The sequence below is a fragment of the Adiantum capillus-veneris genome, chromosome 1 (assembly GCF_014529385.1).
Source record: "Adiantum capillus-veneris isolate H3 chromosome 1, ASM1452938v2, whole genome shotgun sequence".
Taxonomy (NCBI): domain Eukaryota; kingdom Viridiplantae; phylum Streptophyta; class Polypodiopsida; order Polypodiales; family Pteridaceae; genus Adiantum; species Adiantum capillus-veneris.
The window spans coordinates 134,154,145-134,173,875 of NC_140931.1; the positions used below are offsets into that span (position 1 = coordinate 134,154,145).

Consider the following 19,731-nt stretch of genomic DNA (forward strand, 5'->3'; position numbering starts at 1 on the left):
ACTCCTTCGAGATAACATGTTCTAATGCTGTTACAGAATGACATAAAGCGGACACCTACATGCCATTTAACTAACATGACTCGATGATTTTTTCATTATACCAAAGTCAGGCTTTTGTTAAGTTACAATGTACTGACGTCGGCATTACTAGATTCAAATCTAACCATAAGTTCTCAACTTGACTACGTGTTCATAGTTTTCAAAGGGAACAGACAAGCCAGCCAGATTTTTCATCTGTACAATTATGGCAATCCAAAAGCTGTCTACAGGTGATGCTTTTAATGTTTTTGATTTGTTTATATGAATGTAAATGACACTGTGTATCAAGAAGATGCATAATTAAAGGCAAGAATGATCAGAATCCATAAAACATCAAAGATAGTTCAACAATACTATACAAATGTGCTTTTTTTTAAACTTAAATCGTATGTAGAAAAAAATGGTGAGACATGAACCATGGATTCTGGTCAAGAACCCATCAAAGTTTCCAAGATAATATATTGGTAGTTTAAAAAATTCCCAATGCAATTTACCATGCGATTGATCTAGACAATTTGCTGTTTTTTTAGAATGCAACAGAGAATGTTGACCCAGAAAGCTTATCATGGCCAGAAGAGCAACGGTTATTTAGTCAGTCACTTGTTTTTACCATAAACGGTGGTGTCTTAATGCAAGCTCAAGCAAGCTGTCTCAAAAAATGTTAGTTTTTTCAAAACCAAATCTAGCATTAGTCGCTCCAAAAAGACCAACATGTTACAATTTTAGATGCAAAACAGCAATTGATGGTGTTTTTTTGCTCAATAGTAAGTACAGAACTTTCAAGGAAACTTAGCCATCTGATAGAGGACTTGCGGTAAAGCTAATGACTCAAAAGATGTAACATCCTTTCAACTGAACGAGACTGCCATGATCGGTTCCATATCCCTTGTCTCCCTCATTCAGCTGACTGAGGAATTTCCGAAAAGGCCTCAAGCAAAGGAAGACCACAATTTGACCACTAATGTACAAGAAACATTAAGGGAAAGCAGGTTAGGTCATAATCATAGGAGCAGCTGACGCCAGGAATCCAGGATATTGGATTGGACCCCAAACTTTTTCCTCGGTATGTATTGCAAAAGGAAGCAGAAGGTGCCGATAATGGGCGGCAACAAGTAACGACGACTATCGAAAAGAATGCCTTCTCGTAATTGTAGCAAGTACACAGCTGAGCACCGATAGGGCTGATGGGCATTACAAATGTTTCCACTGAGATATGTATATTAACTAGAATATGCAGGCCTCACTAGAAAGGTGACGCATTGGGTAGGTAACCACGCTGGCCCGGCAAGACAGCACACCTGATCCATGTCTACCTTAAGGTAGGAACATAGGCACCACTGCAAGGCACTGGAGTGGTGTTGGGCAGTGCGTCCATCATTTCCCTAACTATTGCCAAGCAGCTGTGCAACATCTCTTTCTCTATCTTCACAAGTTGTGTTGCAACGCGCCTCTTTGGAAGAGTGGAGGGGTCTTCTAGCTGAAAACCATGCAAGCATGCAACATGTTGGCTACTGCAATTTTTCTATTTAAAGACTTTAATTTTACAAAATATCTGCCACCTTTCAAGAAACCTTTTTTTGGATGCTGATGCAACTCACCAATGCAACATCTTCAGATAGAGTCGTGGAATATTTGGCTATCCGACTCGTGAAGTATGACTCCAGTTGATCCAAAACAGCCCTCTCCCGACAAGGACTCACCTGGAGATGAACATGACACAAATTATTGCACAAAGCTTAGCCAATAAGAAAGGAGACGCACATACACAGACACAAAACTTCATTTGGAGAGGAGAGACCTTCTTCTCACAAATATGCGGCAATTATATAGATACTTTGCGGATGAAAAGAGAAAAACTGTTGACTTGTTTTGAAAATTGTTCATCTTGAGAGGCTCATAAAATGTACAATTGTTTGGTACTGTACCCAAGTGCAACTTGGTACTTTCCATTTCTATTTACCAAGACAAGGAAGTTTGCCACATGCATCTATACTAATTGTTGCTAAAGATAAAAAACAACTAGCTACTGGAACCTACGCATTAGCAAGCCCTGGACATCAAGGCACATGAGTTGAAAAGACAACTACAATCAAGAAAAATATTGGCAATGAATCATGAAAAGTGACGTAGGGCAGTTTTTCAAGCTGGAAGCCTAGACCAACTCTGATGCATTTCCTTGTCACTTGTGAAAAAAAACTTTGTGCCCACGCATAAAACTGAGATGCATAGCACCAAACAGTCGAGCGAGAGGTGTCAAAGGTGGCAGCAGAAGATGCAATGAAGACAAGAACTGGCTCGTGATCCGGTAGCTGAAATTTCCAGTGAGCTTTGGAAGTGAGATCTTGCTTTGTCTGCTCTTTGGTAGGACCGGCATGCTTTAGAAAAGCACATGCCTAATGCTCTGATACCACTCTCACAAGATGGACACCACATGCCAATAGAAAAGAACAGACTGAACAGACTTTTAGCACTTCAATAACAACCGAACTGAGAGAGAGAGAGAGAGAGAGAGAGAGAGAGAGAGAGAGAGAGAGAGAGAGAGACGACACGCGACACGGAGTGGCTTACTTCCACTTCAGAGAGTTGTGGCCCCAAACCTTGGCACCCCTTTCGGTATTTCTTTATTTTGCATCATCAAAGTACAAGCCGGTACTCCACCCTCTGCACCTTCATCCATAAGCATGCCAAAGAATGAGCCCATGACCTCATATTTAAAGGCTCCAGGCCCAAAAGCAGTTTACATGAAAAGTTTCAAACTCAAAAGCATTTGGTCCAAAAGCAATGCCCAAAAGCTGCCAGCGTGATTTACAAAAATCCGTACAACTGCCACATCAGCAACGCAAAATCACGGAAATCCGTTCAAGCTGTTGTCACAAAATGATGACGTGGCGGACAGCAGAAATTCTAATTTCTGCCAAAAACCCTCTAAAATTCTTGCAAACCCTAATTTCCGGAAATCGCGGAGGCGATTGGGGGGGGAAAAAATTTAAAAATGATGAGCGACGCAAATTTTGCTTTTTCTCTACGCAATGAGAAAGAGAGAGAGAATGCTTTTGCTTTCAAGTTTTGACTCTCTGTGAGAGAGAGAGAGAGAGAGAGAGAGAGAGAGAGAGAGAGCAATTGCTTTTGATTTGAAGCTTTTGGGGCTCTGCTTTTGGGCATCCCTTGTAATCTTTAGATTAGTGGTGAGGGCCTCACTTCTCAGAGCATCTGGACGTAGAGTCTGAGAGTGAATCCCGACCCACTCTCTTGTACTTTGAACTGATTAATATAAAAAGAAATACCAAAAGGGGTGCCAGTCTTTGGGGCCAATATCTCGAGGCACGGAACTCCGCCAAGCCAGTGTAAATCTATTGTGATCTGTGCATTGTTTGAAGTGGTTATTTGGTGTTGTCGCGATTGATTCTTGACTTGGAGTGTCCAAGTCTGTTACAGCGGTATCAGAGCAAGGCCGATTTCTCTTCTACGAGAAATCCGATCCCCAATCTTTTTTCCACGGCACCTATGGCTTCACGCAAGGATCAGTCGACTCCCTCTGCATCTGGAGAAGCGGACAGGGATCACAACGAAGATTCCGGCAGAGAGTATGGCCCGCCTCGGCCTTCTCAGGCAGAGCAAAGAGAGATGAAGCGTCGTCAATTGATCGGCGATGCAACAAAGATGATGCTCAATTTTGCGAAGGATCCGAAATTCGCAAAATATACGAGCGAGACTTCTTTTCAGGAAGTGCATGCGCAGTGGCAGAAAAACCACTACACCCTGAAACCTGCTCTCAAGGAACCTTCTAATCACAAACAGTACTCAGAGAAGGAATTACAAAAGGTGGTTGATGCACGGATAGCTCAGCTTTTTGACGCGCAAAAGAAATCCAAAAAGCACGGCAAAAAGCAGAAGAAAAGCACGAATTTCCCAGGATATTTGGGTCGTCAATCGACTTTTCACAAAGCAAAGAAACGGAAGAAGCGTGTTTGATTTGAAGGAGTACCCAGTTCTTCTTCTTCTTCTTCATCTGACAGTTCTTCTCGCTCTTCAAATTCGAGCGAAGAGAAAGAAAAGGTAAAAAGCGAAGCAAGAAACAAAGCTTCGGAAAGGGCAAGAAAAAGGCAAAGAAGGCTATATCTCGCCCAGAGATTGACAGTTCTATTGAGGACTCGTCTACAGACAGCTCAAATTCCGATGACGAAAACTTTTATGCGAACAAGAAGAATTTTTACAAAGCTAACCAGTATGACTTTCTCGAAGATAAAAGCAAGAAAGTCCGAGAGTTTAAGGAAGGTGGCCACTCGATCAAGTTTGATACTTTTTCAGGATACTCAGATGCTTCGAAGGCTTTGTCTTTTATACAATAGTTTGACATTGCTTTCGCGAGAGGACGCTATTCAGAGCACTCCAAGATTCGGAGAGCTGCCTCTTACTTTAAGGGGAACGCTCGCACTTGGTGGTCCACGCTTCTTTTAAACAAGACTGCGCCAATCAAATGGCTGAAATTTAAAAAGCTTCTTATTTCTTCTTGGTTGATGCAAGAATATGAACGAGATATACGAGCTGCTTGGAACCATCTTCGGATGACCAAGAAAGATACAATCAATGCTTATTGTGAAAGATTCTGGATCTCTTTTCTACCCGCCTCTTCATTCAAGAAGATCTCGTTCAGAGAACAGATTGAGCGGTTTACCTTGGGTCTACCTACAGAGATCCGAGCTCACTACTTGGAACAGAAGTCAGATTCTATTCAGGAGTTGATGAGTCATGCGAAGCGGGGCTTTGCCATTCACTCTGGCAGTCTGACCTACCCCACAGATGAGGCCATGACACAACGAGCCAAACAGACTTCTGGGAATGAAAGTAGAAAGAAAAAAAGCAACCCAGAGAAAAAGCATGCACGACCCAAGCTTACTCCTGAGAAGAGAGCTCGCTTCATCAGAGAGGGGAAGTGCTTTGGATGCGGGGAACAGGGACATATCTCCGCGAAGTGCCCGAAAAGGCACAGAAAGAACAGAATGATAAAGACGACGACAGGCCTAAGAGTTCGAGAGCAGCTGAGGAACGTGGCAGAAAAGGCAGATAGAAAAGCAAAACTGGTACCACATGGCGTGGGATCTACACCGAATCTAATGAATGAAAGTACAAACTTTGCCGCTTTTGGGGCAAAGTGAAGGATCAGGAAGCTCTTTTGAAGGAGCCAAGGCCAACTTCTTTTCACTTGGAATTGGCGACTCGATTTGGAAATTACGCCCGACAGACTGACGCCACAGGCGTAGGTAGTTCGACTAGCACCCGGATGGGATGTTGCCATTACACCAAGCATTGGCAAACTTCGTTTGCAATGACAGGGGTGTTCAGGGCACACGAGTGACGTTCTACTCAGGATCCCTTGGTACCACAAGAACTACGCCGTGGTTGACTACCAGGCCGAGAAAGCGACTTTGATAAATGAAGGGCTTAGAGATTGTACTTGATGAACTTGAGTTTCTTACTCGTTCTTTTGGGAGAGAACTGAACGATGGATAAAGGTTGAATATGTTTTGACCTGATCGAAAGAACGCCAAGATTTTTCTCCACACTCATGCCGATTGCTTTTTAGAGGACCTGAAGATCAGACCATTGACCTAATACCTGGAAACACGTCATCGAACAGGCCACCTTACCATGTGAGCCAAGTACAGAATGAAAAGATTATGTACCCAGTGAAAGACCTCTTGGAAAAGGGTCTTGTCCAGCATAGTACTTCACCGTATTGCTCTCCACTATTATTGGATTTGAAGAAAGACGGATCTTGGAGAATGCGCTCTCAAGAAATCACCATCAAGAACAGATTTTCGATTCATAGGATCGATGATATACTCAACAGATTACAGGGATCTGTGGGGGAGCAGGAGAGAGAGCCCACTTGCTGTCCTATGCAGTGAGAGTGAAGGAGAAGAGAAGAGAGGCGCTGAAGAAGCTCACGCAGAGAAAACGTGAGAGAGAGAGAGAGAGAGCTCGTTGAATTTTTGGGAAAAAGCCACGCTATATCATTTGGGCTTCACCTTTGAGTATATGAGTAAGTGACTAGGGGGCCATTCACACTTGGGCCCCCTCACTTATAAGTCTTTTTTAACTTATAAGTTATAAGTACAAGGCACTTAGGCCTTTATTCCCTAACAACCTCCCACCTAAAGGCAATGTACCTTGGGAGATCAAAGAATCAGCTAACTATGATACAACAGCTGATCATGCACTTACTCATCCAACACCCATCATCTGACGGCAATATGCAAACCGCTCTGCTGGAAGACTCTTGGTCAAAAGATCTGCAGGGTTGTCATCTGTGTGCACCTTGACAAGTGTAATGCTCTTGTCATCAAGCACACTTCTGATAAAATGATACTTCACCTCTATGTGCTTTGTCTTGGCATGAAAAACAGGATTCCTTGCAAGCATAATAGCACTCTGACTATCACAGTGTAGCACAGGAACCGGTGACTTAATGCCAAGCCCTTCTACCAAACGCATGAGCCACAAAGCTTCTTTGCATGCCTCAGTGGCAGCCACATACTCAGCCTCAGTGGTAGACAAAGCAACACATTTTTGCAGTCTGGAAATCCAAGAAACTGCACCTCCTGTGAAAGTAAACACATATCCAGAGGTAGACTTCCTGCAATCTGGATGTCCAGCAAAATCTGCATCTGTAAAGCCATGCACAGATGTCTCACTCTTCCCAAAACAAATGCACAAGTCTTTAGTGCCTTTCAAGTATCTCAAGATACACTTCACTGCTTCCCAATGCTTTTTGCCAGGATTGCTCATGTACCTGCTTACTACTCCCACCGCAAATGCAATGTCCGGACGTGTAGCAACCATAGCATACATCAAACTGCCAACGGCTGATGCATAAGGAATCTTGGCCATTTCAGCCCGCATATCATCTGTGTTTGGGCAGTCATGTGCAGTCAGTTTTACATATGGAGGCAGCGGAGTACCAAGTGCCTTTCCCCCATCCATATGAAAACGATGTAGCACCTTATTAACATAATCTCGTTGAGATAGATACAGACGCCTGTTAGGTCTATCTCGAGAGATACGCATGCCCAAAATATGATTAGCATCACCAAGATCCTTCATGTCAAAGCGATTCTTTAAGCTTTGTTGTAATGCATCCAACTCCGTGACATTGTTACCCGCAATAAGCATGTCATCAACATACAAAATCAGCAATAGAAGAGATCCATCACTTGCCGTTTTTATATACAAACAGTGATCAGAATTACTTCTTTTGTATCCTTGAGACCTCATGAATGTATCAAACTTGTGATACCATGCACGGGGAGACTGTTTCAAACCATACAAGCTCTTCAAGAGTCTACATACTTTCTTCTCCTGCCCCTTTGACACAAAACCTTCTGGCTGCATCATATAGATCATCTCAAGCAAATCGCCATGCAAAAACGCTGTTTTGACATCCATTTGCTTTAACTCCATATCTTCAGAAGCAACCAGGCCTAAAACAAGACGTAATGTGGCAAGCTTTACAACAGGAGAAAAAATCTCATCAAAATCCACACCATGCTTTTGCTTGTACCCTTTAGCAACCAAACGTGCCTTGTACTTAGAAGAAGCATCAGATGTGACCTTGGTCTTGTAAACCCATTTACATGGCAGAGCCTTATGCCCTTTAGGCAAATCAACCAAGTCCCATGTATGGTTTTTCTCCAAAGACTGCATTTCCGAAACCATTGCTTTGAACCATTTCTTACTGTCTTCCCGTTGCATAGCCTCTTTATAGCAAGACGGCTCACCACAATCAGTAAGCATGACATAGTCCAAAGACGGTTCATATCTATCGGGGGGCCTTGTCACCCGAGTAGACCTACGCACCCAATGATCCATAACAGGTGGATTCTCAGCCTGTAAACCATCAAAAACAGCAGGCTGTTCAGCCGGTTGCATCGCAACAACGGGCGGTCTAGGAGCATCAACCTGTTCCTCTACCTGTGGTGCATCAATGGCAACTTGTTGGGGCTGATTTTCAGCAGCTAATGGCTGATTTTCAGCACCATTTTCAGCATGTAAAGGCTGCTGAACATTGGGCCTTCTTGGCTGTCCATATGTAACATCTTCACGAAAAACAACCCGGCGCACTTCCTCGACCTTTGTGGGCTGTTTTTGCATGCAATTCTCATTGAAGATGACATCATTGCTGCGTATGATTTTCCGTAATGCGGGATCCCATAATCTACACCCCATTTCACCATCCTCACCATATCCTAGGAAAATGCATTTATGAGACTTTGGTTCTAGTTTGGTGCGCAGTTCACTCCGGATGTGAACATAGGCCTCACAACCAAACACTCTTAAATGTGCATATGAGGGTGGCTTGCCAGACCACACCTCCTCAGGCACCTTTCCACCCAAAGCCTTGCTAGGTGAGCGATTAATCAAGTGAATAGCTGTTTGCACAGCTTCTGCCCAAAAACCATGAGGTAATGCAGCATGTGACAGCATACTCCGAACTTTCTCTTGGATAGTCCGGTTCAATCTCTCTGCAACTCCATTCTGAGAGGGATTAAAAGGAGCCGTGAGCTCTCTTTTAATACCTTTAGTAGCACAAAAGTCAATAAATGCTTTTGATACATACTCCCCCCCATTGTCTGAGCGCAAAGACCTAAGCTTCTTGTCAGTTTGATTCTCAACAAACGCAAGAAACTTCTTGAAAGTATCCAAAACATCGCTTTTAGCACGTATTGGATACACCCACACCTTACGTGTAGCATCATCGATAAACGAGACAAAATATTTCTTTCCCCCTAAAGACAACTGTGGCATTTCACATACATCCGAATGCACTAAGTCTAACCTGTCAGACTTCAAAGAAAGTGACCTTTTGTGCGGTGTTTGACTGCGCTTTCCGTAAATACAGTGCTCACAATGAGAAAAATCAGCATACCTCAAACACGGCAAATAACCACAACGAGACAGAGTTTCCATTCCTCTTTTACTCATGTGTCCCAACCGGCCATGCCACAAAGAAACACTTGGCTGCTCGGTTACGGCGACAACATGGTCACGCACACTAGATACATGCAAAGGATACAAAGTGTCCGATTTACAACCCTTGGCTACAATCCGGGCCCCTTTACAAATTTTCCACTTACTATCACCAAAAGTGGTGTGATAGCCTGCATCATCTAGCTGCCCTGTACTAATCAAACTCTTCTTGAGTTGTGGCACATAACGCACTTTGTGCAAAACAAAAGTCATACCATCAGCAAAAGAAAACTGGACACTGCCAATACCTGCAATGTCACATGCATAGTTATCTCCCAAATAAACAATGCCCTGCACCTCACCTGAGTACTGTGTAAACCAATCCCTATGAGGTGTTACATGAAAGGAGGCACCTGAATCAAGAATCCAAATATGCATGTCCACATCAGAACCCATAGCAAGGGTATATGCATCCACAGAAGAGGCATTGAGTACGTCAGTGCTGCTGTCACTGTCACAACTACTAGCAACATTGATTTCCTCAATCAACACAGTGCTCTTCTTGGCATTTCCCTTGTCCTTTGCATCAGTTGCAGCACCGTTGTTCTTCTCTTTCTTCCACTCATAGCATTCCCGTTTATAATGCCCTTTCTTTCCACAATGATGACACACAACATCTTTCCTACGAGATTTGCTGCGTGCCCTGTCCTTACTGTCAGATTTCTCCCTCTGTTGAGACCTGCCTCTCAAGTGCAATGCATTAGAAGACCCGCCTGTGGTGTTCTTCCTGTTCATCTCTTCCATCAAGAGAGAACTCTCTACATCTGCATACTTAAGTGACGCACTTGAGTTACTAAGAGCTGTCCGGAATACATCCCAACTCTCGGGCAATGTGCATAGCAGAAAAGTAGCTTTGAACTTCTCATCAATCGTGAATTTCAGCTCTGTCAGTTGGCTGAAAATAGAATTGAATTCATTGAGGTGCACTGACATGTGCGTACCCTCCTTCATGCGGAGATCCATAAGCTTCTTAAGCCAATACACTTTACTGGCAGCTCTCTGCTGTGCATACAACTCGTCTAAACGCTTCCACATGCCCCATGCTGTCTGCTCATTCTCTACATTGAAGAGTAAATTGTCAGACACCGAAAGCATGATCGTAGAGCGAGCCAACTCGTCCACTTCTTCCCATTCTTCAACCTCCATATCAACCGGTTTCACACCCTGTAACTTAATAGGTTTCGCATGTTTCTTCTGCAACATCACATTATAACATTGCTTCTTCCATATAGCAAAGTTATGGGCACCTTCAAGCTTGCGAATGTGCAACAAATTGCCACTTTCACTGCTAGAAGCCATTCTGAGTGATTGCAAACACTGAAACCCTGTTTTGCCGACCTAAACACGCCCAAATGTGCGCAATCGGGCAAAAAACAGCTTGCTGTTACAGAAAAACAGCGAAGAAATTTCACGCGAAATCACCCCAAAACGGCGTACATTCTCTACCAAACCCTTACCAAAGGTTTCCACAAGGTGTATACATCATTTGCTTGCTGAAATTCCCTGTTTTAGGGCAAAAATCAGACCTGTAAACACCTGTTTTGCTGAATTTTCAGAACCTCGTTGGTGAAAACACCTGTAAGATTGACCTGTGAGCCTTGCCCTAATGAAATTGCATCAAATTGACCCCGAAATTGGTCAATTTCAGCAGAAATAGGCTGCTGTTCGCCAATTTTTGAAACCCTAATTTTGGGGAAACTGTCACCGGAGGTCGATTCTACACGGTGAGAGGATCCCTTCGCGACAGAGTTGATCGAAAACGGTTGAATATCCTTCCCGCAGCGAGCAAAAACAGAATTCTGATCTGTGTTGCGAAGATGGCTCTCTTGGAAACCCTAAAGCTCTGATACCATGTGTGGGGGAGCAGGAGAGAGAGCCCACTTGCTGTCCTATGCAGTGAGAGTGAAGGAGAAGAGAAGAGAGGCGCTGAAGAAGCTCACACAGAGAAAACGTGAGAGAGAGAGAGAGAGAGCTCGTTGAATTTTTGGGAAAAAGCCACGCTATATCATTTAGGCTTCACCTTTGAGTATATGAGTAAGTGACTAGGGGGCCATTCACACTTGGGCCCCCTCACTTATAAGTCTTTTTAACTTATAAGTTATAAGTACAAGGCACTTAGGCCTTTATTCCCTAACAGGATCCTCGTGCTTTAGCAGGATTGATCTGAAGAGTGGATATCATCAGATCCGAATCGCACTAGGAGACGTCTACAAGACAGCCTTTCGGACGACTTTTGGGTTATTTGAGTTTTTGATAATGCCGTTTGGCTTAATGAATGCTCCTACTACATTTAACTGGATCATGGACAGGATTTTTCAATAGTACAGGCTATTTGTTCGCACTTTCTTTGATGATATCATTGTTTTCTCCAAGAATGAAGCAGACCACAGAGATCATATGCTTCAGAGATACATTTTTTTGGGGACACTTTGTCTCAGCAACAAGAGTGCAAATGGATCCGGCCAAGATAGACACTATCTGTGATTGGCCCGATTTCAAGAATGTCCATGAAGTTGAAAGCTTCTTGGGACTATGTTCATACTACAGACGGTTCATTCGAAAGTTAGCAAAGGTTGCTTCCCCTTTGCATATCTTGATACAGAAAGGAGTCCCTTTCTCGTGGGGATCCACAGAGGTGACTGCCTTTCAGACATTGAAAGAGAACTTGACTACAAGACCAGTTTTAACTTTGCCGGACTTCCAGAAGTCATTTGAAGTATATTGTGATGCTTGTGGTCGTAGTCTGGGTGCGGTCTTGATGCAAGAAGGCCATGTCATTGCTTACGAGAGCCGATTGTTCTCTATGCACGAGATGACAGTACAGATTTATGAGAAAGAGCTTTTGGTGGTTATCCATGCTCTTACTCAGTGGCGGCATTACCTACTCGGAGCTGATTTTACTGTCTTTACAAACCATCAGAGTTTGCGCTACTTCTTGTCACAGAAGCAGCTTTCGGAAAAGCAAACGCGGTGGGCAAACATCTTGTCACAGTTTCACTTTCAGATTGTCCACGTGCAGGGACAGAAGAATGTGGTGGTAGATGCTTTGTCTCGGAAGCCGTTGGTTCTCGCTATTTCCGTGATACATCATAGGAGCTTCGAGGATATGGTCGATCAGTATGCCACAGATACAGATTTTGCAGATATTTTCACACGGATACGAGATGGGGAGACAGTAGCTGGATACTCCCTTCGGGAAGGCTACTTGATGAGAAAGACTATGTTGTGCGTTACAGCCATTGCGGGAAAATGTTATGACTGAATGCCACTGTCCACCTTTTACGGGTCACCACGGCATTGCTACCACCATGAAGAGGTAGAGAGAGACTTCTTTTGGTCGAGACTCAAAAAGGATGTGGAAGAGTTTGTGCGCACTATGCTCGAAGGTCAAGTTTGACAGGCATAAGGCACAGGAATTGTTACAACCTTTACCCATACCCACCCGCCCCTGGGAAAATATTGAAATGGATTTCGTTTTTGATCTCCCGAGAGCACACAATGATCGCAATGATTTTCCGATTACATGGCACGTCTGAGACGATTGTCTCCGACACAGACCCCAGATTTATGAGTTTGTTTTGGAAGGCAATTTGGGAGAGCATTGGCACGCGGTCGCAGTTATCGTCATCGTTCCACTTGTAGAGTGAGCGCAATCTGAGGTTGCCAATTCAGTGGTTTTAGATTTATTGAAGTCTTGTATCTTGGATCAGAAGACTCAATGGGAAAAGAACTTACCTTTGGTGGAATTTGCCTACAATAACAAGATACACTCTTCGACGGGGAAGACGCCATTTGAGATTGTTAAAAGTGTTGCGAAGGTTCCATCCTTTCTGAGCACGAAAGATTAGATATTTGAAGCGGATGAATATTCGCGAGATTTGGATACGGCTTTTGCCAAGGTTCGCGAGACTTTGCAGAAGTCTCAAGAACGACAGAAAAATACAACGGATCACCATCGTCGCGACTTGAAATAGAAGGAGGATGATTGGGTGCTCTTACGCTTTGAGAAGGCACGCCTAAGAAAGCAAAAGGGAAAGGAGAGGCAGCTTAGTATGCGATACTACAGACCTTTCCAGATTACTGAAAAGATAAATAATGTCTCCTTCCGATTTAAACTGCCAGATACTTGGAGGATTCACAATGCATTGCATGTGAGTCTCTTGAAACCTGTTAAGGGTGATGTGCCTGATGATGGGGAGCTTGATGAGCAACCCGCACTAGAAGAAAACGAGGAGACCCTTGTTCCTGAACAGATTTTGGCACATATGGATACGAAGAAAGGTAAAGTTCGAAGGCGGTTCTTGGTTAAGTTCAAGAACTTTCCTGCATTTGATGCGAAGTGGATGGAGAAGGAGGACCTAGCAGATACTCCTCATATTGTGAAACTTTACCTCGATGTTTTGGTTTAGCATAGTCTACTCCAAACGGAACCCAGAAATTCAGCTTGGCCGAAGATCTGGTGCAATGGGATGCACAAGAGGGGAGTTACTCCGCTCCTTTGTCAACAGATGCCTTGATTTTGATACTAAAGTCACTGATGTCTCTTTGAGCTTCAGGGATACTGAGAGCTGACAATATTCTGCTCGATGACTTTATGAAATGGAATTCCTGATAATGATACTGATTTGTTCTTGACTTCTTTTGAGTGCAGGAACTGATAGACGAAATGAATGCAGCATTTTGGTCTGATTGATCTCGAATAGACATGGTTGCAATAGGGGTTAGTTAATCGGACATCGATGAGGTCCCGATTGGACCTAGATGTGATTGCTAGCTACATTGCCGATAAATCATGGTTTAAGATCCGAATGAATGTTGAATGTCATGTGATGTCCTATGATGTCTGGTGATGTGAATGTCGATTTTGTACATGTGCTAGATGTGTGTTCCTAGTACGTAGGTACTAACAGTCAGTGTCTGCTAAGAGGGTTTATGGCTTTTGTTGGTTTTGCAAGCGTAATCGCGGTCGATAACAATGCTTTCAAGAGGGGGGTATGTCACAAAATGATGACGTGGTGGACAACAGAAACCCTAATTTCTGCCAAAAATCCTAAAATTCCTGCAAACCCTAATTTTTGCCAAAAACCCTAATTTCCGAAAATCGCGGAGGCTTTTTTTTTGTATATAAATGATGAGCGACGCAAATTTTGCTTTTTCTCTACGCAATGAGAAAGAGAGAGAGAATGCTTTTGCTTTCAAGTTTTGACTCTCTATGAGAGAGAGAGAGAGAGAGAGAGAGAGAGAGAGAGAGAGAGAGAGAGAGAGAGAGAGAGCAATTGCTTTTGATTTGAAGCTTTTGGGGCTCTGCTTTTGGGCATCCCTTGTAACCTTTAAATTAGTGGTGAGGGCCTCACTTCTCAGAGCATCTGGACGCAGAGTCTGAGAGTGAATCCCGACCCACTCTCTTGTACTTTGAACTGATTAATATACCGAAAGGGACGCCAATCTTTGGGGCCAATATCTAGAGGCACGGAACTCCGCCGGGCCAGTGTAAATCTATTGTGATCTGTGAATTTTTTGAAGTGGTTATTTGGTGCTGTCGCAATTGATTCTTGACTTGGAGTGTCCAAGTCTGTTACAGCTGCCACATTAGCACAGTCAGCAGAAAATCCAGAAATCCGTACAGTTCTGCCATGTCAACAATCAACGAAAAATCCTGTAGAGGTCTGCCACGTCATCAGCTGGCTGCATATCTCTTTTGTGTGTGTGTTGGTCTTGTTTCATCTTCTGCTGCTTCTGCTTCTTCACTTAGGGTTTAGGTCCCTCTGCCAGGATCTACACAGTGGCTCCATTCTTCAGTGGCTTGACACGTCAGCAGTTTGTGACATTGGCCCCAAACCTTGGCGCCCCTTTTAATATTTCTTTATATTGCTTCAACTCAGTACATCGCCGGTACTCCATCCTCTACACCTTCACGCGGGTGACAAGCACTGAAACCGGCCCGTGGGGCGGTAGACGTTAGCTTTCACCCGACTCTTTAACACTCAACTTTACGACACAAAGCAATGACTTAAAAGGAACCTGTATCTAGAAATAGGGTTACACTTCAAAACAAAAGCACGGCCAGGAAGCTAGAATGCTCCCAAGCAGACAGCAACACCTATAGGCCCCAAAGGTTGGCGCCCCTTTCGGTATTTCTTTATTCTTTAACAGAGGGAATAAAAACCTTTGATTTCCTACTAGCTGCCCTGCCTAATCCGGGCTGAATTGCACCTGTCCTGGCCCGATTTCGGCAACATAACTCGCTTCACAGTCAATATCCCCACACAATAGAGGGCTTTCCCGACGCATACGGACACTTTGCAAAACCTGGCGAGAATCTGCAGCACACTGAATTCTCTGTTTTCTGCCCTGAAAATGCGCCAGATCACCTCTACAGCGGTCTCCGAACCTCCTGGGGGTATTAGGGATCGTTTAGGGCCGAAACCCTAAACCTGCAAAAATACACAGCAGGCTGTAATTCCCTGTTTCGGGCTCCGTTTCGCGTGCCGGTCGCATCCGTAGCAAGTCCTCGAGCTCCCGCACCTGAAGGGCTACTTGCCCTTTGAATCGGACGAGATTTCTCACGTGAAAGCTCTCCGAATTCACATGTACCTACGGGGGATTAGCTGCTAGCTACTCCAATACCTGTGCAAGAGGCTCTTGCCTTGGCAATCGCACATAAACCCACACAACTGTACATTGGTCAAATGAGAAGCCCACTACAGGGGCATAACATAACTGCTCATAGGGGAGAGAGAGAGAGCAGTGCGTAGCGAGTAGGGCATCACTCCTGGCACCGCATTGTACATAAGAGGGAAAGGAAGCACTCCATAGCTCTTGCAACCTGTTGCAATCCGCCTGTAGGCTGAAAATGGCGCCCCTTTTACTGATAACCAGCTCGCCCTACTTTCCCAAAGTGGCAAATTTGCTCACGAGCTGACACCTCGCCCAGTTTCCGACTTTGGCCGACTTGGCTAAAAATATCTCAACTGGTGTGACAGTTAACTTGGCAGCAGAGCAGTAAAATGTTCCCCTTGTCATTCCAGAGCTAATGACGCAAACACATTTTCAAGTCCAAAATAGCAGTTCCCTAAATTTTAGGAGATGCTTCCACGGCACTCACACTGGTCGTCTGACCATCAATCACCACTGGAACCAAATTGAAAAATGCAATGTCGGCCAGCTATCAGGTGATTTACACTCGTAGCCCCACCGTGGCTAACCTTAGTCCATTTGCCCAACTTCAGTGCTCACTGGCCGTCCGCCTCACACCATGCAACTCGGGCATTGGCATTTCCATAGGGGTGCTTTAAAACAAGTCAAATAAAATTCCCCCAAAAAGAAATCAACAAGTAAAGTTGCCACAGGCACCACGTGCCAACGGACAAGAACAGATTGAACAACTTTAAGCACTTCAAATAACGACTGAATTGAAAGAGATAGAGAGTGCACCACACACAAGACGGGGAGTGGCGGAGTTCCACCCCGAGAGAGCACTGGCTCCAAACCTTGGCGCCTCTTTCAGTATTTCTTTATATTGCTTGAACTCAGTACATGGTCGGTACTCCATTCTCTACACCTTCACACTGAAGCATGTCAGAGAATGAGCCCTTGGCTCATATGACATTTAAAGGCCCTTGGCCATGAAAAGCAATTACAATGAAAAAGCTTCAAGTTCAAAAAGAATCTGGTCCAAAAGTTGCCAGTGCCATTTGCGGAAATCCGTACAACTGCCACGTCATCAAGAAAATCCGTACAAGTGCCTCGTCAGCATGTCAGCAACGCAAATCACAGAAGTCCATAAAGCTGCCACATCATCATGCTCCACGCGATTTTTCTGTTGTGTGTGTGTGTGTGTGTGTGTGTGTGTGTGTGTGTGTGTGTGGATCTTGCTTTATCTTGAGGTCACTTGGACCCCATCGAACAGGGTCCCATAAGTTAATGGGAACTTCTTCTGCAGCTGCTGCTTCTTAGGGTTTAGGAACCTCGCTCACGATGTGCACGTTGACTCTTGACAGGTCAACAGTTTGTGACGTCCCCCCTTCTTGAAAGAAAGTAATCGTCTGAGACTACACCATATCTCCAAAACAACCCTCGTTACCTCAAAAAATTTCAAGGGACATTCCGAGGGACAATCAGCTTTCTCATTCCAGATTAGAGCTCTTGATATCCTAGGTCGTAGGCTTCCCAGAACAAACTCATCCAATAAGGAGTCTCATTCCAGATTGGAGCTCTTGATATCCTAGGTCGTTGGTTTCCAAAAAAAATCTCGTCCAATAAGGAGTATTCAGTGGTTCACACATCACAATGCTTACATATGCATGTTACAAGACATAGAAATATATAGTCGTCGATGAACACTCCCCCCGCAAATAACCATCCAGATCTGGGCCATGAGTTGTTCAACGACTCCCTCATCACTCCACCCGCATAACCTAAAAGGTCCAGGCCGGGAGATATAGGGGCCTTTTCCAACCAAAACGCCCCCCACGCAGCCTGCGTGGTTTGGAGGTTTAAGCATACAACCAAACGCTCCCCATACATTTCATCTGCGTCGTTCGGATGTTTTCCAGCATACAACGAAACGCTCCACAAACATCCCATCTGCATCATTCCGAGGTTCGGACAATACCAAAACAGCATTTCTCAATACTCCACCCGGGAGTAAAATCACCAAGCATTGAAACCAATATTAAAACTAGAGTCAAACAATTCAAATCCGCACCAAGACAAGTTTAAAACAGATACCATCCATTTCAAACAAGTTCTCCAACAAATTCTCAGACAAGGTTCAATCTTAAAAAGCAATCTCGACATCAGTCGAGCTCGAAAAGATAATTGGCTTTCCATCCTGAAACCTGCACCAAAATAAGGGTCAGGTTTCTTCCATAATGTCGTAGCCGATTGCAACACGGTCCATAAGCTCTCGAAAAGTCGAAACAAACCTCAATAAAAAGTGTTCCTATGGCGGTGATGGTAGTCCCTAGAGATAGCAATCACACTAGACCTCCAACGTCATCGATTCGAGAAGAGAGACATGGTTAGAGATGTTCAAAAATTTCAAGTTGTAATCTGCTAGGGCTTTCGTGGCAAGCATTTCAGAATACCCCACTTTGGCAGAAGCTACAATCCAAAGAAAGGTGTTCGAAGGCATATGACTTCAGGCAAAAATTTTCTTAACAACTTGTGAAGTCCTTGGAGTGTGCGGCTTGGTAGCTATAGGCATCCACCACTTCATGGCACTGCCATTGAGGAAAACAACGGCTCAAAAAGCCTTTAACCCTTCTCTTGCAAGTGACCTTAATGGCTTATGCCTTGTAAGACAGAGCGATGAAGCCCGGAGCGTGCCCGATGCGCGATGGAGTAAGGGTGGAAGTGGCTAATAAGTTCGGAGTCGGGAAACGAAGATTCCAGTAAACTTTGGAAGTGCCACCTTGCTCTCTCTGCTCTTTGTGAACCGGTATGCTTTCAGAAAAGCACACACCTAACGCTCTCATACCACTGTCACGGGGACGGGCACCACGTGACAACAGAGAAGAATAGCCTAAACAACTTTAAGCACTTCAAATAACAACTGAACTGAAAGAGATAGAGAGTGCACGACACACAAGACAGGGGGTAGCGGAGTTCCACCTCGAGAGAGCACTGGACCCAAACCTTGGCGCCCCTTTTGGTATTTTTTTATATTGCTTGAACTCAGTACATCGCCGGTACTCCATCCTCTGCAACTTCACACTGAAGCGTGCCAGAGAACGAGCCCTTGGCTCATATTTGAAGGCCCTTGACCATGAAAAGTAGTTACAATGGAATGCTTCAAGTTCTAAAACCATATTGTCTAAAAGTTGCCAGTGCGTTTTGCGGAAATCCGTACATCTGCCACGTCATCAATGTAAAACGTGAAAATACGTACGGGTGCCACGTCACCATGTCAATAGCGCACATCGCAGAAGTCCGTACAACTACCACATCATCATGCTCCACGCGATTCTTCGTTGTGTGCGTGTGAGTGAATCTTGCTTTATCTTTAGGTCACTTGGGCCCCATCGGACGAGGTCCCATCAGTTGGTGGGGACTACTTCTTCTTCTTCTTCTTCTTCTTCTTCTTCTTCTGCTGTTGCTGCTGCTGCTTAGGGTTTAGGCTGCCCCTTGGTCAGGATGTGCAGGTTGACTTCAGTGGCTTGACACGTCAGCAATTTGTGACACTACCATTGTATGATCGCAAGGCATGTGCAAGGCTGCCCTGAGGAAACCTTGCACTGTAGAGACAATCTGCAAGCACTGCATCTGCTGCCCATGCAAAGCATTTGGGGCTGATCTGATGAGCAAAAAATATGGGCTGATCTGCAGAAAAACGATTGGCTGATCTGCAGCAAAACGCTGGCTTCCCTCCATCTACTACAAGCCTCCTTGGGGTACCCAAGGGAGGGTGGCCCTCTGGGCTCTATTGCAATACTCTGAAGAGGTACCTCCCCCCACCCCCCCCCCCCCACTCATATATAGGCCCAAAGCCTCGCTGCGTGACCCAGTCCTCCAAACCTCACGACCCTGAAAAAGGGGAAAAAATATGAGGAGCTCAAGAGAGGGCACTGGATGCCCATAAGGCTCGGGGGGGGAATATACCAAGACGAAACCCAAGCTGAACATGGCTAAACACCACCCGATATGAGAAACAACCTCAAACTG

The 19,731-nt window shown here is 44.6% G+C and overlaps 1 protein-coding gene across 1 annotated transcript in view; it reads right to left on the reverse strand.

The window, feature by feature from the left end:
• Positions 1-731: 731 nt before the first annotated feature.
• The window catches only part of LOC147465602 (Rubisco methyltransferase family protein), a 47,075-nt gene continuing 28,075 nt past the window's right edge, over positions 732-19,731 (reverse strand). Inside the window, exons 10-11 of the mRNA XM_086520817.1 lie at positions 1,638-1,739; positions 732-1,516 (exon numbers count right to left, since the gene is read on the reverse strand). Coding sequence (XP_086376943.1) covers positions 1,349-1,516; positions 1,638-1,739 — 270 coding nt within the window. The 3' untranslated portion in view covers positions 732-1,348. The remainder of the gene's footprint in view (positions 1,517-1,637; positions 1,740-19,731) is intronic.